At 58.1% G+C, this 26545-nt stretch overlaps 1 protein-coding gene across 29 annotated transcripts in view; it reads left to right on the top strand.

Annotated features, from left to right (window-relative positions):
* TCF3 (transcription factor 3) overlaps positions 1 to 26545 on the top strand; it is a 41982-nt gene that overhangs the window by 5070 nt on the left and 10367 nt on the right. For 19 of the 29 annotated variants that reach the window (XM_063658189.1, XM_063658202.1, XM_063658190.1 and 16 more), the window contains exons 3-14: positions 1091 to 1163; positions 15268 to 15341; positions 15555 to 15633; positions 19029 to 19096; positions 20694 to 20826; positions 22409 to 22458; positions 24019 to 24121; positions 24211 to 24380; positions 24465 to 24597; positions 25145 to 25203; positions 25290 to 25368; positions 26411 to 26484. In XM_063658189.1, coding sequence (XP_063514259.1) covers positions 1091 to 1163; positions 15268 to 15341; positions 15555 to 15633; positions 19029 to 19096; positions 20694 to 20826; positions 22409 to 22458; positions 24019 to 24121; positions 24211 to 24380; positions 24465 to 24597; positions 25145 to 25203; positions 25290 to 25368; positions 26411 to 26484 — 1095 coding nt within the window. The remainder of the gene's footprint in view (positions 1 to 1090; positions 1164 to 15267; positions 15342 to 15554; positions 15634 to 19028; positions 19097 to 20693; positions 20827 to 22408; positions 22459 to 24018; positions 24122 to 24210; positions 24381 to 24464; positions 24598 to 25144; positions 25204 to 25289; positions 25369 to 26410; positions 26485 to 26545) is intronic. The other 10 variants (XM_063658193.1, XM_054465409.2, XM_054465421.2 and 7 more) reach the window with 2 other exon arrangements.

Raw genomic sequence — 26545 nt, 5'->3', positions numbered from 1 at the left:
CTTCTCCACGGCCAGGAGAGAATGCGGCCTCCGTTTCCCCTTCTGCAGGACCAGGGAGTGGGGGACAACCCCGCTTCCTGGGTCCCCTTTGGACCGGTGGATCGTGGCCACAGATGCTGTGCCTTTGCCTCCTGGCTGGCTGGGGAAGGTGTTGGGGATCATGGCCGCTCCTCAAAATGCCCCTGGCTCTGATTCCAGGCACTTTGATCACTTGAGCCCCAATGGGAGCCTTAAAACGTAGCCCCTTGGGGCAGGGCGGAGGCTTGTTGTGTTTTTTTCTGTGGCAAAAGGGTTTGTTGCTGTTGGCTTTTCCGGTTAATGCCGCTGAGCCCGTTAATCTTTAGGGACTTAGTGTTCTGGGCACGAGTGAGCTGGGCGGGAGGAAGGGTGGCAGTCCCACACCCGTAGCACCCAGGAGCTGGATCAGCTGTGGGGTGCAGCCTCTCCCCAGCCCCTCCAGCTTCCTGCCAGGCCCTGGGCTCCATCCCATGTCTTCCTTGACCTGCTGCCTGTCTGAGCCTCAGCTTCCCCTTTTGCCAAGCAAACCCATACCCAGCTCCGGTAGGGGGACACTGGACCCTACCCCCTGCTCCAGGGCCTGCCATGCGGGGCCACCAGAAACGTGGAGCCAGCCAGGGCTCAGGCATCCGGGGACTCTCCATGTGTCCACCTGTTGAGTGTAAACCTCTCACTTTTCAGAGCTGAAATGTAAAGACAACTTTGTATCACTGTCAAGAGCTGATAAGTTGTATCCTTCGCCTAATGGGATATCCCTCCCCCCAGAGCAAAGGCAGGGGGCACAGCGAGTTTTCAGTGGCAGGGACTCTGCCTGGCGGTGCAGCGGGGTCATTGTCTGGAGTTTTCTCACCCTGGGCGTGGGTGTCCAGGGTGCAGTGTCACTTGAGGGCACGCGAGGCCTCAGAGTCTTCTGGTCTGTGATGGGACGGGGCAGGACGGGCTGGGCCTAGATGGAGCCCAGTCGCAGGTCCCCGGGTGTCCCCAGCTCTGCTCCCTGCCTGGGTTCGAGCCCGGGACTGTAGGATTTGGTTTGCTGCCTGCCCCGCTCACCTCTCCCCTCCCCTCCCTGCAGATGTTCCCGCTGCCTGTCACCAATGGGAAGGGCCGGCCCGCCTCCCTGGCCGGGGTGCAGTTCGGAGGTTCAGGTAGGACCCCGCCTTCCTGCCGGCGCTCGTGGAGTGAGAAGATCAAGGGTCTGTTGAAGATAGTGTGTGGGGCGAGGGAGGCTAGGGGCAGCAAAGGAGGGAGACGGGGAGGGAAAGGGCTGCACAGGCCGGGTCAGGGGCAGCCTGAGGACCCCTGAAATCAGCTGCCGTGGTCCGTGCGACCTGCCTTGGGAGCCCGAGCCCCTCGTCCCCTCGTCCGTCCCGCGCCTGGAGCCTGGGTCTGGGGGTTGGGTGGGGCTTGCTTTTAGGCGCAGGGTTGGAGCTGGGCCTGTGTGTGGGTGGGGATCTCAAGCATCCGTTTCTCCAGTGAATCCACAAGGGGGAAACTGAGGCTCTGGAGGGGGCATGGTGCGGGATCCCAGCTCTCACTGGATCCCACCCACCTTGTGAGCCTCGACCACTTTCATTTAAGCATGTATTAGGCGCTTGCTGTATGCGGGGCCCAGCACCAGGGTGACCGGCCATTGTGGTTTGCCCAGGACTGAGGGGCAATTCCTGGGACCCGGGACTTTGAGTGCCCAAACCAGAACCATCCCAGGCTGACCTGCTGGGGCTTTGAGTGCTCAAACCAGAGACATCCCAGGCTGACCTGGATGAGCGGGTCACCATCGCTGATGACATGGCAGTGGGTGGGACAGATAGGGAGACGTGGGGTCCGGGAGGCGGCCTGAAAATCACACTCTGGCGCGTGGGCAGGGCTTCACAGCATGCCCAGTGAGGGCCAGGCTGCCCCAAAGCGGGACCCCCAGGGAGGTCTCCGCAGAGGGTGTGTCGGGGCAGAGACCTGAGGGTGAGAGGAAGGGGCTGTGGGAGTGTGAGGGGAAGAATTTGCCAGGCAGAGAGAACAGCCCGTACGGATGCCCTGTGGTGGGACTGGCTGGCGGGGCGGGGTAGGGGCGCTGTGTTCGTTGCAGGGGCAGCGGAGAGCCCTGGATGGTTGTGAATGGAGAGAGGGTCCAGTCTGATGCGCATTTGGGCGGCCCAGGCTGCTGTCGGCAGGATTTGGTGGGGGAGGTTGGGGTGGGTGCCCCCGATGCTGCTTCAGAGCCACGGGTCTCTGTGGACATCACCATTTTTCCGGGGAGTGGGGGCCTCGGGATTGGGGCCTCTGAAGCTGTGTCCTTCCTGCCTCCGGGATTTGGGTGGAAAGTGCCATCTTGCACTTGTCTCCAGAATCCCCCAGGGCTGGGCCCTGGCTGGAGTGTCAGGGTTTTGAGCGGTGGGCAAAGGGGGATCTGTACTTGGGAACCTGTACCCCCACATGGAGAGACATCGCTTTGCTGCCCCCACTGCCTCACACTGGCCTTCCCCTCTGCCTGAGGAAGTGGCCGCAGAGCTGGCTGGAATATGCTCTCTGAGGCATGGAAATCCCCAAACACCACCCTGCCAGCCCCCCGGAAACAGCCCCAGGAACCGGACATGCTGATGCTTCCCTGTGTGAGGCAGAGGGTCAGGCCCTGGGGGCTTCCTGGAAGAGGAGGCGCAGCTCCCAAGGCCATCCACCCTCATTCTCCTGGGCCTCTGCCTGGGCTTATAGCAGGGCCTGGTGGGGAGGGTGGGGTGGGAGGTGTCTTCCCTCGTCCCCTGTCCTCTCTCACCCCCTCAGCCCTGGCGCAGACCCCTAGCTGTGAGGTTGGTGCCTGGGTAGCCAGAGCTGTGGTGTGTGGGCCGCCTGGCCCTGAGAATGCTCCCTCTGGGTTGTCTCTGCCTGGACGCCCAGCCCGGTCCCAGCAGGAACCTGCCAGTGTTTGCAGATGTGTTTTCCGTGGTTCCCACAGAGTCTCGCCCCGTGCCCTGGCCCTGCCGCAATGCTGCAGGTTGACAGGGTCTTGCCTTGTCCCCCCACACATCAGGGTGGAGGCTTTGGAGGGCCCAGCGAGGCCCAGTATGTTGCATTTCTTGCCCTTCAGGGACGTGATGTGGCTGTTCAGCCTGGGACCCCCCAGCTCCTGGACACAGAGGGGTCACCCCCTCCCCATTCAGTCCATGCAGTTAACGCCTGCCTGAGCTCGGGGGTGGTGGAGGATGCAGAGCTCCAAGGCCTGAGTTGGTGGCACCCTCCTCACTGCCTCCACTCCCCCAGGCCCCTGCAGGCTGTGGCGCTCCAGAAGCTCCCGCAAGATGGGCACCTGTTCTCTTCCATCGTCAGGTTCAGCGAGTCGGTGGGTGCGAGGGGCGGAGGGATCCTGGCAGGGCCCAGGAGCTGCAGTAACTCATTTCCCCCTCCCCGCTTCTCCTCTCTGAGGACCCAGGAAGAGGGGAGTTTGGGGCTCATCAGCAGGATGGGGCCCCGGAGCTGTGGGATCCCTTCCCAAACCTCGGCTTCTTCCTGGAACAGTGGGTGCAGCTTCCTTCCAGGCAGGGCCTAGTTGGCTTCAGGGACGCCACCCTTCACCAGGAGTCCCCAGCACTGATGGCTGATGGGGTCCCCCAGCCGCATTCTCCACCTTGGCCTCTTCTTCATGTGCCCTGTTCTAACGCCCTTTTAAGTCACCTCGTTTTTCTTAAGTTCATTTGAAAGGAAACTTTAGATTTGAGAACCAGAAACCCAGGCGAGAATAAAAGGTGTCCCTGAAAATTAATTAAACATAAGCTTTGCCCTGTGAAGGGTCTGCCTGTTCTTCGATAATTTATTAATATTTAAAAGTTGGTGTCGAGAGAGGAGTTAGATACTGGGCGAGGTGGCTCACGCCTTTAATTCCAGCACTTTGGGAGGCCAAGGCAGGGGGATCGCTTAAGGCCAGGAGGTCAAGGCTGCAGTGAGCTATGATTGAGCCATTCCACTCCAGCTTGGGTGACTGCGAGACCCCAACTCAAACAAACAGAAAAGGGCCAGACACAGCGGTTCATGCCTGTAATCCCAGCACTTCGGGGGACCAGGGCGGAAGGATCTCTTGAGCGCGGGAGTTCGAGACCAGCCTGGATAACAGCAAAACCCCATCTCTACTAAAAATACAAAAATTAGCCGGACGTGGTGGCACACACTTGGGGTCCCAGCTACTCGGGAGGCTGAGTCAGGAGGATTGCTGGAGCCTGGGAGGCGGAGGTTGCAGTGAGCTGAGATCGCGCCACTGTCCTGCAGCCTGGGTGACAGAGCCAGACCCTGTCTCAAAACAAAAACAAAAAAGACATTAGAGATGAACGAATAGGAAACCAAGATTTTCTGGTTGTCTGGATTGGAAGACATTTAAAATGGGAATAATTTTCGTACGCCTTCTCCCACCCACCGCCTCCCATTTTTGGAAACCCTCAGGCACAGGTCTCTGAGCGACAGCTCATCTTCTGCCAAAAAAGACAGGATCTGAGGCCATGAGAGACACCAGGAAATTGCTTATTGACAGACCAAAGGAAAGTTCTTTCCTATTTTTCATTTCCCCGTCGCTTTCTCTGTCTGTGCGATTGTGTGACACGCGCTCAGAGTGAAAATCCACAGAACGGCACCTCCGGATTCTGCTTTAAGAGGAAACCTGGGGAGAACCTGGCGCACGGGTTATTTCCTCTGGGTGCGTGTCTGGGAGTGGAATTGCTAGGTCCCTGGATGGTTTTTCACATTGAAAACGTCCCTTGTGACCGGGCGCAGTGGCTCAGGCCTGTAATCCCAGCACTTTGGGAGGCCGAGGCGAGAGGATTACCTGGGACTAGGAGTTCGAGACCAACCTGGCCAGCATGGTGACAGCACGGCCTGTCTCATTTAATAGGTGACAAAGATCATGTCCTTTCACCTGACACTCATTTGATTAATAGAGGGCGGTGGTCTTCTCGGAAGGGGATTGACCCTGTGAATGGCTTTTTGGTGAATTTTCTGTTACTCTCTTGGGCCCTCGTCCTTGAAGTTGATCCGCTTTTTATTCTGAAGTCATTCAGGATCCACAGGAAGTGGCAGAGTTCTCCTCTCACCTAGCCACCCCCAGGGGTACCGTCTCGCCCTCCCGTGGTGCCGCGTCAGACCTAGGAAGCTGACATTGGTGCCGTCCACAGATCCTGATCAGATTCCACTGGCTTTACATGCACGTGTGTGTGTATGTGTGTCTGTGTGTGTGGGGGGGTGTTTGTGTATGTGTGTGTCTGTGTGTGCGTGTGTGTGTGTCTGTGTGTGTGTGTCTGTGTGTGTGTCTGTGTCTGTGTATGTGCGTGTGTGTGTGTCTGTGTGCATGTGTCTGTGCGTCTGCGCGCGCGTCTGTGTGTGTGTGTGTGTGTGTGTAGTTCTGTGCAGTTTTGAGACATGCACATTCCTTAAGCCCAGGAATCACCAATCTGTTCTTCATCTGTACGATTTTTTTTTTTAAAGACTAGGTCTCACTCTCTTGTCCAGACTGGAGCGCAGTGGTATGATCATAACTCACTGTAGCCTTGAACTTCTGGGTTCAAGTGATCCTCCCACCTCAGCCTTGTGAGTAGCTGCGACCACCTAATTTAAAAAATATGTATTTTGTAGAGGGCTGGGTCAGCAGCTCACACTAGTAATCCCCAGCACTTTGGGAGGTCGAGATGGGAGGATTTCCGGAGCCCAGGAGTTCAAGAGCAGCCTGAGCAACATGGAGAAACCCTGTTTCTGTTTAAAAAAAGAAAAATTTCAACTGGGTGCCGTGGCTCACACCTATCATCCCAGCATTTTGGGAGGCCAAGGTGGGTGGATCACATGAGACCAGGAGTTCAAGACCAGCCTAGTCAACATGGCGAAACCCCGTCTCTACTAAAAATACAAAAATTAGCTGGGCGTGGTGGTGCGTGCCTGTCATCCCAGCTATTCAGGTGGCTAAGGCACAAAAAGCACTTGAACCTGGGAGGCGGAGGTTGCAGTGAACTGAGATTGCGCCACTGCACTCTGGCCTGAGGGACAGAGGGAGACCCTGTCTGAAGAAGAAAAAAATATTGTATAGATGGGGTCTTGCTATGTTTTCCAGGCTGATCTTGTATTGATGAGCTCAAGTGATCCTTCTGTCTCTGCCTCCCAGAGTGCTGCGATGACGTGTGAGCCACTGTGCCCAGCCCAATTTTTCACTTTGAGTATTTTGTGTAAATGGAATCCTATAGTTTGCAACCTTCTGAGATTAGCTTTTATTCTGTTACGTTAGCACAGTTCCCTGGAGATCCAGCCAAGCTGTTGGCTGTATCTTTTTTTTTTCTTCTTTTTATTGCTGCCTCATTAACTTTTTTTTTTTGGAGACTGAGTTTTGCTCTTGTTACCCAGGCTGGTGGAGTGCAGTGGCGCGATCTCAGCTCACTGCAACCTCCGCCTCCGCCTCCAGAGTTCAAACGATTCTCCTGTCTCAGCCTCCTGAGTAGCTGGGATTATAGGTGCCTGCCACCACGCCTGGCTAATTTTTTGTAGTTTTAGTAGAGATATGGTTTCACCACGTTGGCCAGGCTGGTCTCAAACTCCTGACCTCCAGTGATCCACCCACCTCGGCCTCCCAAAGTGCTGGGATTACAGGCATGAACCACAGCGCCTGGCCGCCTCATTAACTTTTTAACAACATCAGTAATACAACAATTTACATTACTTTTTTTTTTTTTTTTTTTGAGACGGAGTCACGCTCTGTCACCCAGGCTGGAGTGCAGTGGCGCAATCTCGGCTCACTGCAAGCTCCGCCTCCCAGGTTCACGCCATTCTCCTGCCTCAGCCTCCCGAGTAGCTGGGACTACAGGCGCCGGCTAATTTTTTGTATTTTTAGTAGAGATGGGGTTTCACCTTGTTAGCCAGGATGGTCTCGATCTCCTGACCTTGTGATCCACCCGCCTCGGCCTCCTGAAGTGCTGGGATTACAGGCGTGAGCCACTGCTTACATCACTGTTTCTTGAGCACTGTGCATTGGACACAAAGCTTGGCTTATTCACTGGGACTTCTCAGTTCTAAGAGGTTAGCGAAATAGGTGCAATTACTACCCTATTTTACTGGTAAAGAAGCAGAAACTTAGAGAGTTTGGTAACCATCGCGCTAATTTTTTGTATTTTTAGTAGAGACAGGGTTTCACTGTGTTAGCCAGGACGGTCTCGGTCTCCTGACCTCGTGATCCGCCCGCCTTGGCCTCCCAAAGTGCTGGGATTACAGGCGTGAGCCACCAAGCCTGGCCTCATTTGGCTGTTTGATAACGTTTGGAGGCGTCTGTCTGTCCACCTGCGCCAGAAGTGCTGGGATTCCAGGCCTGAGCCGCTGCGCCTGGCCCCGTTCGGCTCTTTCATAACGTTTGGAGGCGCCTGTCTTTCCATCTGCGCAGGGAGGATGAGGGCGCCGCGGTCCTCGGTGCGCCAACTTTTCAATGGTTTCTTTGTCCTTGACTCGGCTGCCCTGTGCATTTTCTCTCTCTCATTGATTTTTCTTCCGGAGAATCTGCTTCATTGGCAAATCGATATTGATCAATTGATCAATTTTTTTCTTTATCGGCATTTCTTCTCTTTCTAAAGTTTTTGGTGACTTTCAGATCACAGGCCCCCTTTGCTGACTTCTGCCCTCTTCTGTTCCGTCAGTGGGGTGTTGAGGGTTCTACCCCATAAACCCCATCCCATTGATTTCCATAATGCATGTTTTTCTCATATTACTGACATTTGTTACTTTTTTTCTTTTCCTAATTTCTTCTTCAGGTCAGGTTGCTTCAGAGGTTTCTGAGTTCCAAGTTGGAGGTCCTTTCTTGATTTCTAGGTCTCCAATGCCAAAAATCAGCTTTGGCTTAAACGGTAGCTACTGTTTGGGGGACGCAGAGCTCCTCTGCCGAGGCTGAAGCATGGATTATTTTTGTCCTTTGTGAGCACTTGAGGGATAGTTGGATGTGGAGCTGCGAGGCCTTTGAACCATATTTAGATTTTTAATCTGTTTAATGTCAGGCTGAGAGCATTGCCATCCCCCTCTGTTCTGTTTGTCGGTTTCTCTGTTGACGTATTTGGATGCCAGGTTTGTGGGCTTGTGTGGCCTCAGACAGTGGGATTTCGTTGTGGGTTGAGCCATTGTCAACAACAAAAAAAACCCTTCCTTGGCTGGTGGTGGTGGTTCACGCCTGTAATCCCAGCACTTTGGGAGGCCGAGGCAGGTGGATCATCTGAGGTCAGGAGTTCAAGACCAGCCTGGCCCGCAGGGTGAAACTCCATCTCTACTAAAATATAAAAAATTAGCCAGGCATGGTAGCAGGTGCCTGTAATCCCAGCTGCTCGGGACGCTGAGACAGGAGAATCACTTGAACCCGGGAGGCAGAGGTTGCAGTGAGCCGAGATCGCGCCACTGCACTCCAGCCTGGGCGACACAGCGAGACTGTCTAAGAAACCTCCCTTGAATTGAAACTTCGATATGAACGTTGCAAGCCTTCCTTTTTGTTGCATTGCTTGGCAGATCTTTGTGCACCTGGTTGTATCTCCTGAGTCGCTTGTTTCAGAGCTGTCTTTCTTCGGCACCGTGTTTTCAGATGAAAGACATTAAGCACCTGTCCATCTTCGTTCTCAGCTTTTCCTTCCGTCATCTTATTTTATGTTTTTCCATCTGTGTGCTTCCGACTCCAGATTGCTTCCCCCGGTGTGTGTTTTCTGAAGCTCTGTACCGCTTTGCGGCTCTGCCAGTGGTTCTTTTCTAGTTTTGAATAACACATTTAAGGCTGTGATTGAATAGCAGTTAGTACTCTGCGTTGTGAATAACACGTTTAAACACTGCGTTTCTTGCGCTCTCAACTTCGGAAGTGAAATCGCATCTGCCCCCTTCTGTGAGAAGGTGAAAATTGAGCCTGTGTATTTCTCTTCCCTGTTGGTATTTGCTACCAATAAATTGCTACTTTTAAAAAACATTGTCTGAGGCCAGCGGATCATGAGGTCAGAAGATCGAGACCATCCTGGCTAACACAGTGAAACCCCATATCTACTAAAAATACAAAAAAATTAGCCAGGCGTGGTGGGCGCCTGTAGTCGCAGCTACTCGGGAGGCTGAGGCAGGAGAATGGCGTGAACCCTGGAGGCGGAGCTTGCAGTGAGCCGGGATCACGCCACTGCACTCCAGCCTGGGTGACAGAGCCAGACTCCGTCTCAAAAAAAAAAAAACAAAAAAACATTGTATCTGTTCATAATTGTGTATTTGCATCTTACTAGGAAACATTTGTATCATTAGTGACTCTTCTACTTACTGTGAGGGCCTGAGCAAATGACATCTGTCTTTTGCGTCAATTTCCTCATCTTAGGATGGGGATACTGTAGCCACTGCAAGGATTCAGTGAAATGAATCCACAAAGTGCCCCCAGGGGGCTTTCCTTGTGTGCCTGTCTTGTTACGGCTTTAAGGAGTCTCTTGATTGGTAGTTAAACGTGCTCACCATCTACTTCATTCTTAGAACCCCCAGGCTCTGCCATTTCTTTGAGGATCTATGGGGCTTACAGGTTTAAGACAGTCTTTTCGTATTTTAGGGTAAATCATTGAACTTCTTGAACTTCATCCTTTATGTTCCATGTTGGGTTCCCTCTTGTGTCTTTTTCTTTTTTCTTTTTTTTTTTTTTGAGATAGAGTCTCTCTCTGTCGCCCAGGCTGGAGTGCAATGGCGCGATCTCAGCTCACTGCAAGCTCCACCTCCTGGGTTCGCACCATTCTCCTGCCTCAGCCTCCCGAGTAGCTGGGACTACAGGTGCCCACCACCACGCCCGGCTAATTTTTGTATTTTTAGTAGAGACGGGGGTTTCACCCTGTTGGCCAGGATGGTCTTGATTTCTTGACCTCGTGATCCGCCCGCCTCGGCCTCCCGAAGTGCTGGGATTACAGGCGTGAGCCACTGCGCCTGGCCCCGGGTTGGTTTCTGAGCTTGTTTTGAGGGGCAGATTCTCTGGTACCCACACTCAGGTGTCGCTGGTGATTCCCATAGACATGGAAGCAAGAGTGGGATGGGGTCTCGATTATCTCTGTGGTCACTGATATTCAAAGCGGGGCCCTGTTTCTCTGAGTTGTTATTTACATCTGTGCTCGACGCCCACTCTTGGGGCCAGCTCTGCCCTCCAGGGAGACCCCAGGGCCTTGGGGGAGCGCGGTTGCAAGGCGCCCCCGGTTCTGGTGGAGGAGGTTGCGAGGCGTCCCCATTTCTGGGGGAGCAGGTTGCAAGGCGTACCCTGTTCTGGTGGGAGGAGGTTGTCCCCGGTTCTGGTGGAGGAGGTTGCAAGGCGTCCCCGGTTCTGGTGGAGGAGGTTGTCCCTGGTTCTGGTGGAGGAGGTTGTCCCTGCTTCTGGTGGAGGAGGTTGTCCCCGGTTCTGGTGGAGGAGGTTGCGAGGCGTCCCCGGTTCTGGGGGAGCAGGTTGCGAGGCGTCCCCGGTTCTGGGGGAGCAGGTTGCGAGGCATCCCCGGTTCTGGGGGAGCAGGTTGCGAGGTGTCCCTGGTTCTGGAGGTTGTCCCCGTTTCTGGGGGAGGAGATTGCCAGGTGTCCCCGGTTCTGGTGGAGGAGGTTGTCCCCGGTTCTTGGAGGAGATTGTCCCTAGTTCTGGTCGTGGAGGAGGTTGCCTGTGTTGCCCGCACAGCCTCACTGTCCCTCTGCCCGAGGGCATGTCCTGCCACTTTAGGTGCTCTGGGGACCCCCAGTCTTCGGGTGGTGTGTGGTCTTCACTCACTTTCTCTTCAGCCTCAGGTTTGTCTGCTCACAGGTGGGCCATAGGGCCCTGCTTTCCTGCCCCCCATTGCCAGACATTAGGGGCAGACCGAAGGGGGGGTTTTGCGGGATCTCATCAGCCCCCCAACAAGGAAGGGCTCTGTGGTGCCCCAGAAGCATTTTCTCCCCCACTCCGGATCCTCCTCAGAAGCTGGGAGCATGTGCCACAGCCTGTGGCCCCTGTCCAAGAAGACACGACAGGAAGATAAACCCAGGGCGGCCGCAGTACGCGAGCCGGGCCGAGGGCATCCTGGTCTTTCACCTTCTCCCATAGCTTGAAGTTAGATAAAATGGAGGCTGGGCATGCCTGTGACCCCAGGGCTTTGGGGAATACAAGGTGGGAGGAGCGTTTGAGTCCAGGAGTTTGAGACCAGCCTGGGCAATGTAGTGAGACCCCACCTCTACAAAAAATTTTTTTTAAATTCGCCAGGCGTTGTGGCTCATGCCTGTAATCCCAGCACTTTGGGAGTCTGAGGCGGACGGATCACCTGAGGTTTGGGATTCAAGACCAGCCTGGCCAACATGTATGAAACCCCATCTCTACTAAAAATACAAAAATCAGCTGGGCATGGTGGCAGGCTCCTGTGGTCCCAGCTACGTGGGGGGCTGAGGCGGGAAAATCACTTGAACCCAGGAGGTGGAGGTTGCAGTGAACCAGGATCGCACCACTGCACTCTATCCGGCCTGGGCAACAGCAAGACCCTGTCTCAAAGCAAAAGAAAAAAACCTTTTTTTTAAATACTGCTCCATCGAAGGAAAGGCCACCCCCAAATTCAAACCTCTGTCTGATCTCACCCATCATAACCCCCAGAGGGGCTGGGAATGGGTCTGAGAAGCATCACAAGCTGCAGGGGCCAGACCCAGGCAGGGCAGTGGGACAGGCTGCCATCGGGGTCCTTCAAGATTTTAATTATAAGGAGGAAGAAGAGACAGGGCGAGGCACGGGCTTGGGGGTCATAGTGATCCTGTATCGGGTGGCCCGCTTCTACTCCTGAGTAAACGGAACCTGCGAGAGGAGCTGTCGAGGTGTTAATTGGTTTTTAGACGTGACCGTGGTACTTGGTGGTGGTTGGTGCGTGCTGTTATTTCATTTGCTTTTGGGGACTGGGTTGTTCAGTACAGCAGGCACTAGCCATATATACATTTTTAAATGTAATTTTTAATGCCCTTGAAAAAATGCTGGCCATGTTTTTAGCAGTTGGTAGTGTGGCTCCTGTATTGGACAGCAGAGGTGGAGAATATTTTGATCCTCCAGTAAAGTGTTCTTGAAAGCACAGTTATTTATGAGTAAAATGAAGACGTTGAGGGTGGGTGTTTTGGAGGCCTCAGCTGTGTTCCAAGCAGTGCTGAGGACAAAGAGGGGTCCCAGGCTGGGAAGGGGCTCAGGCAGGGGGTGTGGGTGGGGGTCACCTCCTGTGTTGAGGAAGAGGAGAGTGGTGAGGTCAGGAAAGAGTTTGGTCTTTATCCTGAGGATGATGGGGACCATGAGAGAGGGCAGAGGGAGGGAGAAGAGCCAAGTTTTGCTTTTAAAGGCTCCATCCGGCTGCCTGAGGATGTTAGCAGACTTGGGAGGAAGCTGCTGCAGGGACTGGGCTTAACCCGCTGCTGTAGCTATGGGGCGAGCTGCTGTTCTTTGGGAGGAGGGAAGGTGAGAGGACTCCCAGGACTTTAGCCTGAGCACCTGAGTGGGGGACGCACATTGCAGAGCTGGGGCTATAGGATGAAGTCCCCAGGCCCATCTGAAGCCAGACCACCTGGTGTTGTGCCTGAGAGTTTGGCAGGGGCAGTACACGGGGCTGTGTTCAGGGCCCGTGTCCACCAATAGTTTTGCCTGCCCGGCATGGGAACCCCACTGCTGGTACTGAAGTCTGTGGATTGGGTTTCTTGTGCAGAGGCAGCTGAAGCCACTTGGACAGTCTTCTTCTGTATCAAGGTCAGCCGGCCTTCTCCAGAAAGGACCAAGGAGTGAATATTTTTGGCTGTGCAGGACAGATGGTCTCTACTGGAATTAATTCGACTCTACTCTTGCAGCAAAAGCAGCCGTAGATAGTACATGGACAAATGGGCACAGTGTGTGCCAATAAAACTTTATTTAAAAAGCAGGCTAGGGGCCAGACTTCGTCCTTGTGTACTATTTGCAGATTCCTGCTGCAGACCAATCTCAGTCCTATCCGGTATTTACTGAGCGCCTTTTGAAGCCCCCCCTCCCATTTGCCAACGAGCCACCAGGCAAAGACCAGTCCCCGGTCCCTCTCAGGAGGGGACCCAACAGGGACCAGGACTGGGAAACCACCAGCCTGGAGCGTTCCTTGGCCACCGATGGCCTCTCTGAAGCAGTGTCTTTCATTGTTAACCTCAACGGCAGCCCAGGCAGGTGGGCAGCTTCCATACCCCATGACTGGAATTGGAACCGAAGCCCAAGGGGTGGGCAGCTCCTGGGGCCCTCTCCCCAGCGCCCCCGCGCTGTCCACTCGCAGGCCTCTCCCGAGGCAGCCAGGCTGGCCCAGGGCAGGAAGGTGCCCTTCCCGGGTGAAACTCTGCGGTGCTTCACCAAAGAAATCACAGAAAACCACACTCTGACAGCAGCGTCTTATTCTATTAGTACATTTTAATTAGAACAGGAGCAAGGGATGCATTATGAATATTCATGGTGGGTTATTAAAATGCATAATTAATCGGTGGGGGGATTTTAATAACTGTATTAATGTGGGGGCTGTCCTTATTTTTGTCATTTCTAGGAGGAGGCCAAGGCTGGGTGAGGGGGGGTTCTCCCAAAGGGCAGATTGAGGCCGTAGTGCCTCTGCCACGGGCCTGTTGGAATGAACTTTGGGGGCGATCCCTGGGCATGGGGCCCCAGGAGGCCCCCCACCACACCAGGCCTTCCAGGGGGTGAGGGCTGGGGTGCCAGGAGCTTCCCGTTTGCTCAGTTGGGGGTCTCTGCACCTCCTGGGGTACTGGCTATGGCCAGAGGGGACCAGACATCAGGCAGGTGGTATAGAGGCAAACTGAGACCCCGAGGGTGCCGGCGCTGTGCCCACCCCTACACAGCCAGCCCACCCTGGCCTCAGTAGCTGCCCTGTTCGCCAGGGCCCACGTGCAGGACCAGGATCTCGGGGTGCAGATGGCCCAGACCTGGCAGCGAATGCCGTGTGGATTCCTGGAGACCACAGGAGCCCCCTGCCTGGCCCCCAACCCAGCCAAGGCAGCATCCCAGCCCCCCACTCATAATCACATTGGAAATTTTTGATTAGAAAACAAAATCTAAATGAGGTGCATGAATATTCATTATGCTTGGGAGATTAATATGCATAATTATGCAAATCAGACAGCAATTAAACACCAATACTCCCCGAGGGGAATGATTAACACAAAAGCACCAAAATAGAAGGATGCGATTTGAAAGAAGTTTCTGGTGCGGATGAGCAGGGAGGGCAGAGGGGCGGGGCGGAGGAGCCTGCAGAACAGCCTGAGGTGGTGCCTGTCACAGACATCAGCACTGGGCTGGGTCCCCCAGGCCTGGCTCTCAAGAAGCCTCTGGACTTGGGAGTTGGACATGGACACCCCCAGCCCTTCAAAAGTAGGGCCTGTTTGTAAATCATTTATAGAGAGGGAAACCAAGGCAGGGCAGCAACTCTGTGGCCAAGCTGAGGAGGTCCAGGGCTGCTCCTGCTTCTCCAAGGGTGTGCTCTGTGGCCCCCGATGGAAGGGGGAAGGATCCAAGCAGGCCCGCCCTGCCCAGGGCAGAAGATTCTGGAGTCCTGGGCGTTGCCTGTGAGTGTTCTGAGAGATAAGGGCCCCGCCCGCCCCACCCCAGGACCAAGGTCCTCGTCCCGTCCCTTGCTGCACCGGGAACTCCTGCCCCACGCAGGCCTCTGGTCTCCGCACTGGGCTTGTTCCTGGGTGATGAGATTCGCCTCCACCCTCACGGGCTGCCAGCCTCCTGCCCAGTGGGTGAGCCTCTGCTGCTGCTTCAGCAAAGGGCGGCCCCACTTACCACACTGGCAGGTGGGGACAGGGAGACCCTGGGCTTCCCCAGAGCTCGTGGTTTAGCTTCCACACCCTCATGCTGTCATGAGCCTTTTTCACAGGGTCAGAGGAGTCTGCATCTGACACACAGACCCACAGTCAGGGCTGGGCCAGAGGGAGGGACTTGGGGCTGATGGGGAGGAGGCTCAGCGTGAGAGTGAGGTCTCTGCCCAAGGAGGGTATGAAAGCTGGGGCTTCAGTGGGTGGGTAGGAGTTGGCCAGCAGAGAGCTGATGGAAGAGTTAATTTAAGTTTATGGACCTGTAAGTGCTCCGAGTCCCAGGGTGTCTGGGTGTTAGCTGCTGACTGGTGTCCTCATGAGTTGGGCTGGGTGAGGCTGGGTTAGGAAGGGTTCCACAAGCCCTCTGGGTCCACTGAGGTTTGCCCCTGAGACGACGAACCGAAGCTTTTAGAGCTGGGCAGGCATGAAGGTGACCCGTAACTCTCTCTGTCCTGCCTGCAGGTCTTGAGGACCGGCCCAGCTCAGGCTCCTGGGGCAGCGGCGACCAGAACAGCTCCTCCTTTGACCCCAGCCGGGTAGGAGTCCCCATGAGGCCTGAGACCCTGTTTCCTGTCCCCAGAGTTGGGGGCGAGGAGTGTGGGGAAACTGAGGCTGAGAGAAGGGGCCAGCCTTCCAGGGGTTTGGACTGGGAGACGTGGGTTTGAGTCCTGCCTCTCCAGCTGTAATACGGGGTTGGGGGCGGGCTTGTGGAGCCCCAGCATCTCTCATCCCCACCCCATCTCCCCTAGACCTTCAGCGAGGGCACCCACTTCACTGAGTCGCACAGCAGCCTCTCTTCATCCACATTCCTGGGACCGGGACTCGGAGGTGAGTGCCCGGCCTGGTGCGGTCCCTCTGCTGTGCACAGATGTGCAGACGTGGGCCTTGGCGTGGTCAGTGCACGCACAGCGCCAGGCAGGTCCCCAGTGTTCACCCAGAGGGTGTGGACAGCCGAAGCCTCTGCCCGTCCTGGGAGCAGCTGCGGGAGGTGCAGGGGACATGGCCCGGACTCCCTGGCACGGCAGTCTGCAGCTCGGCTTCCCCGCCTGAGCGTAGAGGCAGGGAGGCCGTTCCAGACCCCACTTCCTCCCTGGGATTTCTGCAGGGCTCCTCCTGCTTCCCGGGGAGGGGTCAGCAGGGCCGGCCTGTGCCCTCTGGGAAGGAGGCATAGGAGTTCTGGAGACTCGGGAAGGCGGCCAGCGTGTGCGGTGGTCAGAGCCCATGCCCTTCCGCAGACCGCCCGCGCGCCCTGTTTCCCTGGGGGGGCCTCCTGTTAACGGAGATAATCATGACTGAGGCCGAGCTTGGCGGCTCACACCTGTAATCGCAGCACTTTGGGAGACCGAGGTGGGTGGATCACCTGAGGTCAGGAGTTTGAGACCAGCCTGGCCAACATGGTGAAACCCCGCTTCTACCAAAAATACAAAAATTAGCCCGTCGTGGTGTTGGGCGCTTATAGTGCCAACTACTCAGGAGGCTGAGGCAGGAGAATCGCTTGAACCCAGGAGGTGGAGGCTGCAGTGAGCGGAGATCGCGCCATTGCTCTCCAGCCAGGGTGACAGAGCGAGATTCCATTTAAAAAAAAAAAAGAATGACGACTCAGGCCTAGTGTCCGGTCCCACCCCACCACAGAACCTGGGCAAGCGCCATCCTCTTCTGAGCCTCAGTTTCCCCACTGTGGGAAAGGGACCCTCCCAGAACCTTCTCGGAGGGAGGCGGTGAGGACTGGCCCAGCTCTGCAGGCCCTGCCCAATGCCAGGTGGGGGTTGGTGCCTGGTCTTGGGAATATGCCAGCCCCGCTGCAGGCTCACCCATGCTGCAGGGGAACGAACCGATGCTTGGGAAGGGCACCCTGGCCGGGGGTCTGGCTGGGTGGGGCTGACTGGGACGCCCTCCTCCAGGGACCTGGGGCTGCGACTGGGACAGTGTCCCGTGTGCCGTCCCTCCTGCGGGTGACCCAGGAAATCCCCCGAGCTTCACACGCTCTGCCTCCTGCGGGAGTGTCAAGTCCTGTGCCCCGGGGTTCGAGGGGCTCAGGTAGGGGTCTTGGGGGGTCCCGCTGCTTGGGGGGCTAGTAAGGGGCTCGGGGGTCCCGCTGTCGTGGTCAGCCTCCTGCTCCAGTGCCTCAGCTGTGGAATTTGTGGTTTCGTCCCTCAGTCATCCTGGGATGCGGGATCCTTCCCTTCTCTGGAACCGGACGGTTTGAGGCAGTGTTTCTGCTGGGTTTTCGTGGTGCGGTGGGGGTGTGCGCTGCTTAGAAGCTGGGAGCTGTGGGGCACTGGACCTGCTGCAGGGCCCAGGTGCTCACCGTGTACCCGTCGGCATTGTTGGCTGGGGGGTAAACTGAGGCCCGGAGGACTTTGGGGGACCCAGCCTTTTCCCTGGACCCTGAGGGGCAGCCCCTGTTTGGGCCCCACAGTGGGGCAGGGATGGTCCTGTCTCTCTTTGCCCGGCCTAGGACTTAGAGTACAATAGAGTCAGTTGGTGTCCTGAGTAGGAAGCGAACAGCGTGAAGGTGGGGTGGGTGTGTCTGAGGGCCCACCACATGCCACGGGCGATTTCTGCCCATTCCCCATACGGGGTAGGTGAGGCCTGGCCCCGCCCCCTGCCTGGGGTGGCCCCTGCACCTGGGAGGCTGGTTCCCCACTGGCTGTTCCTTCCTCCCAGCCTCTTCCTCATACCCCCGATGGCCCCAGGCTGGGCAGGGCTGACGTGGGCAGTTCCCACGGCCCAGCCAGCAATGCCCAGAGCCCAGCCGTGTCCCACCTGCCGCCCCCACGCGTGGGGCCCGGGCCATAGCCAGGCAGCTTGGAGAGGGCAGGTGGGAGTCCCAGGGAGGCGCGGGGGGCTTTTGGCATAACCTCAGCGTCCTGTGGCCTCAGTTTTCTCACCCGAGGAGCCGGGCAAGTGACTGCTGTGGCTGGGTGTGGCCTGTGGGGTGGGTCGTGGCTGTCATCTTCCCCATGTCCCCCCGGGTCACCAAGATGAGAAAACGGGAGGCAAAAAACAGCAGCATTTGTTCCAGGAATTGGGAAATGGTTGAACTTTTAAAATTCAAAAATCAGGAAATTTTTTTCCTGGTGTGAGAATAACGTACATTACTCGATCGCGTGTTCCAGCCCCTCACAGCAGCCCCAGTCACATTCCGTGCCCAGCGTCAGCCAGAAGGGGATTTAAGTGGCTCAGGTCCTGAGTAATCGGGGTGCCTGCTTCAGGCAAGGCTGGATCCAGGTGTCTCCGCATCAGCCCCAGGCCCTCCATGGTGGGGGCTCGCCCCGGCAGGCTGTCCCCCTCCGTAGCCCAGGCCCTCCATGCTGGGGGCTCGCCCTGGCCAGCTGTCCCCCCCTGTAGCCCCGAGGCCTCACCTGTCCTTTGTCACTGAGCGCCCCAGGGAAGTGCTCATTGGCGGAGCGCAGGTCACATGCTCATTCGTGAATGAACCCTGGCCTGAAGGCTGCGTGCTGGGCACTTTGTGGGAGCCTGTGCCGGGGAACCCAGGGGCCTGTGCGCTGAACCTGATGCGGTGTGCACAGGCCCCGGGGCTCCCTGCCAGGGCCCACAGGCCTGTCCCCTGGGACAGACAAATGCCTCTGAGCCCAGCACCCCAGGGCATCAGCCTCTCAATGCCTGAAACAGAGGAAACTGAGGCTCAGGAAGGGCAGGGGCCTGGCCAGCAGGAAGCAGGGCCCCTGTGAGCTCTCCTGTCCCCTTCTCGCCCTACCTCCGTGAGCTCTGCCGTCCCCTTCCCGCCTCACCCCCCGTGAGCTCTGCCGTCCCCTTCCCGCCTCACCCCCCCGTGAGCTCTGCCGTCCCCTTCCCGCCTCACCCCCCGTGAGCTCTGCCGTCCCCTTCCCGCCTCACCCCCCGTGAGCTCTGCCGTCCCCTTCCCGCCTCACCCCCCCGTGAGCTCTGCCGTCCCCTTCCCACCTCACCCCCTGGGCAGGGCTTATGTGGGCTGCAGATGCTCAGAGTTGGCCCTGAAATCATCGGGGACCCCTTCTTGTCCCCAAGCCTGTCGCTGGTGAGCAGGAGACGGGCACACTGAGGGCAGGGCTCTGTGGGAGATGGGCACACTGGGGTCAGGCTCTGCCAGCATCCTGCCGTGGCGCTCCCAGTCGTGTGCACTTACTGAGAGCCTATTGTGGGCACATGGCGGGCACTCGGGGGGCCCTCAGGATGTTCCTTGGGGTCACCTCCCACTAACCTTCCTTCTCCCCTTGTAGGCAAGAGCGGTGAGCGGGGTGCCTATGCCTCCTTTGGGAGAGACGCAGGTGTGGGCGGCCTGACTCAGGTGAGGGGCTCGGGCCGGGCTGGGGTGTATTTTAATTTTAAACAAATCTGTCACTCACTCACTCTGATCTGCAGAAGCTCTCCTGGCTCAGCTAGGTTCTGTTTGCTTCCTGATAGCAGCAAAACCAGGCTGGGCTTGGGCCAGGGTGGGCTGGGTGGGTGTGGACCGGGAGGAATTGGGAGACAGCTGAGGACCAGGGAGGCCAAGGCCTGCGGGGCTGCCATGCTCAGCTGGAGGGGCTCAGTTGCCCTCTCCCCTGAGTGGCAGGCAGGAAAACAGCCCACGCAGCAGGACTTTGCAGGTGTGGACCCCCTGGGGAGCCCATACAACAGGCCCCTGTGCAGCCGAGATCGTCACCCACGCTGGCCCCAGTTGTGAGGCTGGGGGAGGATGTCGGGGGCTGTGACCAGCCACAGGGGTCCCGTGCAGCCGCCAGTGCTGGGCAGCCCCCAGGTTCCTCCCTCATCCCAGGACTTCATCTCTGTCCCCGCCGTCGGCTCCTGGCTCTCGGTGGGGCTCAGCCTTGTCACAGGTGGGGCCGTCTGTGTGCTCACTGTGCCCAAGCCAGAACAACAGCAGCCATGGTGATGGAGGGCCAGCCGGGTGCCAGGCTCTGCGCCAGGGGCAGATACGCGTTTCCCAATCAGTCCCCACAACGAGGGGCCGTGGCCTACGTGCCCATTTTACAGACAGGAATACGCAGGTGCCCGGGCTCCCCATCCGAGAAGCACAGCTAGGTCTTGGGCCCTGCTCTCTGGCGCTCCCTGGTGACTCATCGAGCCCTGCGGTGGCCACACAGGGTGCGGGTTCAGTACAGGCCGGGCCTCAGGAGAAGGCCCTGTCCTGGGTGCTGGGCCACCCCGTGGGGCCACTGGATGATGATAGAACAGATGATTCTTTTTTTTTTTTTTTTGAGATGGAGTTTCGCTCTTATTGCCCAGGCTGGAGTTCAATGGCGCAATCTTGGCTCACCGCAACCTCCGTCTCCCGGGTTCAAGCGATTCTCCTGCCTCAGCCTTTTGAGTAGCTGGGATTACAGGCATGTGCCACCATACCCGGCTAATTTTGTATTATTTGTAGAGACGGGGTTTCTCCATGTTGGTCAGGCTAGTCTTGAACTCCCGACCTCAGGTGATCCGCCCACCTCAGCCTCCCAAAGTACTGGGATGACAGGCGTGAGCCACCGTGCCCGGTCTTAGAACAGATGAAATGCAGGAGTCACACTAACACGTGCAGAATCCAGCCAAGGGTTTTACAAAACAAAACCAAAAAGATCGGAAGCAGCTGGGTGCACAGATGCTGAGCCACGCAGCTTTGTACTTTGCGTCTCAGAATCCGGGCAGCAGCCCCTTGGGTTAGCCACACTGGCATCTGTTTCTCATTCGTTCTTCGTGAAAACAGCAGTGTGGGATGCGGTCAGTCTCAAGTCAGAGAAACACGGCAGGTGTCACAGAGAAACGCCGTGAGCAGGCAGAAGGGGATCACCCACCGAGGGGCGGGTCCGAGCGGCTCCGGCCTTTGCAGTTTTTTTCTTGAATGGAACAGCCTGGGGTCTGGATGCCAGCTGGGCGCTTCTTGACCACCCGCTCCCCACCAGGCTGGCTTCCTGTCCGGCGAGCTGGCCCTCAGCAGCCCCGGGCCCCTGTCCCCTTCGGGCATGAAGGGGACCTCCCAGTACTACACCTCCTACTCCGGCAGCTCCCGGCGGAGAGCGGCAGACGGCAGCCTAGGTGAGCGGGGTCTGGCCAGGGCATTGGGGGCTTCAGGGAGGGAGCCTGCAAAGGGAGGTAGGGGGCCCCCCATTAGCTGAGGGCACCAGAGGGAGCAGACCCCGCACCTTCCAGGTCCTGGCTGGACGCCGGGCGCTCGGGCCGTGGGAGGGATGGACGGTGACGGGGGTCGAGGCCGGGGCCGGCAGGCGTGACAAGTCCAGGGAGAGGTTCCTACGAGCCTCTGGTCCCGAGGTTCCTGCGGCTGACAGGCGCGGGCTCTGCCATGTGCTTTCTGTGTAAGATGCCTCATGGGGCTGCATCGTGGCTCCTCTGCACTGAGCCCTGCTGCTCACGCCGGACAAAGCTTGCACACACGGGCATCCCCCGCGAGGCACATCACAGCCTCGGGCTCAGGAGCACTGGACGGCACCTTGAACTACCCGGGGCCCATTCCAGGCAGCGCAGTCACCAGGCATGGTGGCACTCACCTGGGGTCCCAGCTTCTCTGGAGGCCGAGACAGGAGGATCACTTGAGGCCAACAGCTGCAAACCATTCTGGGCAACATAGGGAGATCCCATCTTTGCAAAAAATTTTAAAAATTAGCTAAGCATCGTGGCACACTCCTGTGGTCCCAGCTACTCAGGAGGCTGAGGCAGGAGGATGGTTTGACCCTGGGGGTTCGAGGCTGCAGTGAGCTGCGATCGCACCATTGCACTCCAGCCTGAGCAACAGTGCAAGACCCTGCCTGAAAAAAATAAGCGTGAAATCACCCACAAAACACAAAAACGTAAAAGATCGTGCCTCTGAATAGACCAAGGACAGGAGCCCCGTGATGCGGGAGGAGGCCTCTGTTCCGCCTCGGCTGGGCACGTGCGCCTGGGCCACTCGAACTTTTCCCACTCTGCACACATCCGCGAGTGATCAGGAAGGCGCCTGAGTGCTGGTTTCCGGGTTATGGATTTTATCCTGTGGGCGAGTTTGCAAACAGCAGCCCCGAGTGGTGAGGCCTGACTGCATGTGATAGTCGGGGCCGTCTTGGAAGGAGGGTGGGGCAAAGGGGCTTCTCAGCAGAGCCTTGGCTCAGAATCCACCAACTCCTCGTTTTCTGAACTGCGCATCACAGGAGAAAACCGTTGTGGTTCTTTTACATCTTGAGAGCCATGTAGATAGATCCAAGGCTTTTTGTTGTTGTTGTTGAGTTTTTGAGACGGAGTCTCTCTCTGTCACCCAGGCTGGAGTGCAGTGGAACGATCTTGGCTCACTGCAACCTCCGCCTCCCGGGTTCAAGTGATTCTCCTGCCTCAGCCTCCCGAGTAGCTGGAATTATAGGATCCCGCCACCACACCCGGCTACTTTTTGTATTTTTAGTAGAGACGGGGTTTCACTGTGTTGGCCAGGATGGTCTCGATCTCTTGACCTCGTGATCTGCCTGCCTTGGCCTCCCAAAGTCCTGGGATTACAGGCCTGAGGCACCGCGCACGGCCGACTCGAGGTTTTTAATTTTTGAAACGGGAATTGTGAGGGTCTCTCCTCCAGGGTGTAGGGCAGGGGCTGTTCTCATGGCTGGTGGCCGGTTCTCACCCCTTTTGCTCTTAACAGACACGCAGCCCAAGAAGGTCCGGAAGGTCCCGCCGGGTCTTCCATCCTCGGTGAGTCGCACGAGGGAGAAGGGACCCCACAGCTCGCCAGTGGCAGTGCCAGGCCCTGTGTCCTGGCGAAGCTTGGGAACACACATGGAGGGGTGGGCCCTGAGTGGACAGGTCCCCTGTGATTTCTGAGCCAAGGTCTGAGCTCTGACCCGAGCTCTGACCTGAGGCCGCCTCCAAGGGAAGGCAGGGAAGTTCTTCCCTAGGTCCACCCTCTGTCTGTCTGGTTTTGAGAGAAAGGCAGTTCTGGTGGCTGAGGCCCCTTTAGAAAGGGCACAGTTGGGCCGGGTGCGGTGGCTCACGCCTGTCATCCCAGCACTTTGGGAGGCTGAGGCGGGTGGATCACCTGAGGTCAGGAGTTCTAGATCAGCCTGGCCAACATGGTGAAACCCCATCTCTACTAAAAATACAAAAATTAGCCGGGTGTGGTGGCGGGCGCCTGTAATCCCAGCTACTTGGGAGGCTGAGGCAGAAGAATCGTTTGAACCCAGGAGGCAGAGGTTGCAGGGAGCCAAGATCGTGCCGTTGCACTCCAGTCTGAGCAACAGAGTGAGACTCCCTCTCAAAAAAAGAAGGGGGGGGGCCTGCAATTGGGGCTCCCTGTTACATCCTCACGGGTTCAGGCTGCCCCGCATCGCTGCCTCCCTGCCAGACCCTGCACATGGTCCAGGCTGCTGTGCCACACTCCTGCGGTCTCATCTCGCAGGAGATGAGAGGAGGGAGAGGGAATTTGCCGATTCCCTGGCTCAGTAGCCACCAACCACCCTCTGCACAGCGCCTGTGCTGGCCCCAAGAGCCCTGGGCATACGTCTCCTCACTCCTCGAGCCGACCAGCTCCCCACAGGCCTGGGTTTGGGGTTAGAGTCAGGCTGGCTTCCCAGGCCAAAGGCATGGTCAGGCTCTGCTCCCAACAGTATAGCTCACTCCCCTCCTTCCTCCGGGTGTACTTTCTCTGCACTGAAACCGCCCCCCAGTTTCTTACAACATCAGGCCCACCTGGCACACTTCCCACTCCAGCACAGTGGCAGACGTTACCAACTGGCCCCAGCCCCACAGTCCAGGCAGTGCCAGCCAGTCAGAGCTGGCGCTAATCACAGACCACTCTTCCTGTTATTTTAGTGAAGGACGAATGTTGCTCTGGGGCCAAGGGAAGCTTAGCACTGGAGGATTGATTCCAGCTGGGGAACAAGGGAGAAGGATGGGATGGGGGTGTTGGAGCTGGGGTTTTGATGGGTCAATAGGAGTTCTCTGGATTAAGGAGGAAAAAGGCTTAGTAGGCAGAGCCAGATCCAAGTCCTCAAGTACAAAGGTCAGAAGTTCAGGGAGGCGGGGGTTGGGGGCTGGAAAAGGAGTAGAAGAGAGACCAGGACACCATAAGAACCTCAAACTTGGCCAAGGGGCTGGGATTACCTAAAGAGGGGGGTGGCTTTACAGGGAAGGGAAACGGGGTGGTAGATGTGCTACCAGGAGAAGGGGACAGGAGGTCAGCAAGGTGTGTTGGCTGATTGACCCCGCGTGGCCCCTCCGTCCTGACTGCACCCCCCACCGCCCACCCGCCCACAGGTGTACCCGCCCAGCTCAGGTGAGGACTACAGCAGGGATGCTGCCACCTACCCATCCGCCAAGACCCCCAGCAGCGCCTATCCCGCCCCCTTCTACATGGCAGGTACATGGCAGGGCGGGGGCTTGCCAGGGACGGTGGGGCAGGGCTGGGGTTCCCCACCCAGCCCCTGCCTTACCAGCCCCCCTCTGCAGATGGCAGCCTGCACCCCTCAGCAGAGCTCTGGAGTCCCCCAGGCCAGGCGGGCTTCGGGCCCATGCTGGGTGGGGGCTCATCCCCGCTGCACCTCCCGCCCGGCAGCGGCCCCGTGGGCAGCAGTGGAAGCAGCAGCACATTTGGTGGCCTGCACCAGCATGAGCGCATGGTAGGACCCAGGGCAGGGGGCAGGGGGTGGGCGGAGGGTGGCAGTGCCCCATCTAACCCACCCTCCTCCTGCCTGACCCCCCAGGGCTACCAGCTGCACGGAGCAGAGGTGAATGGTGGGCTCCCATCTGCATCCTCCTTCTCCTCGGCCCCCGGAGCCACGTACGGCGGCGTCTCCAGCCACACGCCACCTGTCAGCGGGGCCGACAGCCTCCTGGGTATGGCCCCTCCGTGGGATGCAGCCTCTCCGAGGGGACACAGCTCCAGGCAGGGCCTGGGTGGGCTCAGTGGGGGGTGGCGAGGACCACGGGAGGCACAGGCGCGTTTGCTGGCCCTGAGAGCAGGTTGTCGTCAGTTCTCATCGTCTGCTGTCTGCAGGGCCTGCCACGTGCGTTGGGCTTGGGATGTCTGGAAACAGATCTTTGAGGAGCGGCTTTCCCGCCTTACAGCTGGGAAACAGGCTCAGAGAGGGACTCACTCACTGAGGCCCAGAGAGGGACTCACCCACCCAGGCCCAGAGGGGGACTCACCCACCCAGGCCCAGAGGGGGACTCACCCACCCAGGGTCCCCTGCCAGCAGCCTGTCCCCAGTGCCTCAACCCCTGCGGAGGCCAGTTTCAGGGGGTCAGACAGAAACCGGACCTGAGTCAGGCTGCTCTTCCCGGCGCAGCGGTGTCTGTGCGGGACTGCAGAACGCAGGAGAGCTTGCCATCGGCGGTGGCACCCAGGCCGGGCTGCAGGGGCCTCACCTCTTTCCACCCACAGGCTCCCGAGGGACCACAGCTGGCAGCTCCGGGGATGCCCTTGGCAAAGCACTGGCCTCGGTGAGGCGTGGGGCATGGGGGGTGGCCAGGCAAGTGACCTGAGAGGCCGGCCCCTGACCGCCCATCTCTCCCGTTCCTACTCACAGATCTACTCCCCAGATCACTCAAGCAATAACTTCTCGTCCAGTCCCTCCACCCCTGTGGGCTCCCCCCAGGGCCTGGCAGGTCTGTGAGGGTTTGGCGGGGGAGGGGAGGCTGGTTCTGGTGCCTGTGCCTTGCTGGGATAGGCAGGCAGGTGGGAGGGAGCAGATCGCCCCCAGGGGCCCGTGGCCTCTCTGGTCAGGAACCGACAGTGGAAGGGAGTCCCCCGTGGGCCTGTGTTCCACTGGGCAATCCAGGAAAGCTGCCTGGTGGAGGCAGCCTCCAAGCCAGCCCTCCAAGGCTATAGCACGTAACCAGGCCAGTGAGGGAGGGCTGGGAGGTGGCATCCAGGTTAGGTCACAGCACCAGGAGGCAGGACCTGGCAGTTCACGCTGCGTGAACACGAGGGGACACTGGCGTGCCCAGCAGCTCCCAGATCTGATGGGGCCAGCGGCGCCAGGGCTGTGGCCTGGACTCTAGAATGTGTGCGTGTTGCCATTTGCTCACCCACCGGGTATTTATTAGGTACTGACTGTTTCCCTGCGTGGCGCTCTGGCACGGGGGGGGCAGACCCTCCTATCCCTGTGAGGTCGTGCTTGCTTATCGGCAGGGGGTGGGAGGCAGGTACAGGAGGAGGGGGAGTGAGCGCTGGAGGTTTCCAGAAGGTCTGGGTGGTTAAAAACACCCGTGAGTCCTCACCTGTGCCCCATGGGAAGTGCCAGGAACCCTCACTTCATCTCGGCCTGTCTGGTCCCACCTGGAGCTTGCCGCTTCTTTGCCTGCTGTTGGAGCCCAGAGTGGGTCAGCCAGGGTGGGGCAGCATGGGGAGGAGCCCCCTACTGTGTGCTGCCGAGCCACTTTATCCTCTGGGTGGGGAGTTGGATTTTGTAGATGGGGAAACTGAGGCTCAGGGATGGGAATGGTAATACCCACTGGGCACCCAGCGTCCCTGCCTGGTGGCGCTGAGAGCAGCTTTGCATCGGTGTGGGGTGCCCTGGAATGCCCATCGTGGGCATCACCGGAGGCTGGACAGGCGGGGCGGTTCATGAATCCCTCCCCATGGGCATCAGGCCATGCTCACACCCTGCCCCCTGCACCCCATTCATGTACCCCCACCCCCTTCCAGGGACGTCGCAGTGGCCTCGAGCGGGAGCCTCCGGTGCCTTATCGCCCAGCTACGACGGGGGTCTCCACGGCCTGGTGAGCGCCCGCCCTGCCCCGCCCCACCCTTCCCCGACAGAATTTGCAGGACAGATGCCCC

The sequence above is a fragment of the Pongo pygmaeus genome, chromosome 20, assembly GCF_028885625.2.
Source record: "Pongo pygmaeus isolate AG05252 chromosome 20, NHGRI_mPonPyg2-v2.0_pri, whole genome shotgun sequence".
NCBI lineage: Eukaryota > Metazoa > Chordata > Mammalia > Primates > Hominidae > Pongo > Pongo pygmaeus.
Note: the sequence above shows the minus strand (reverse complement) of the source record. Positions and strands in the feature narration are given on the sequence as shown.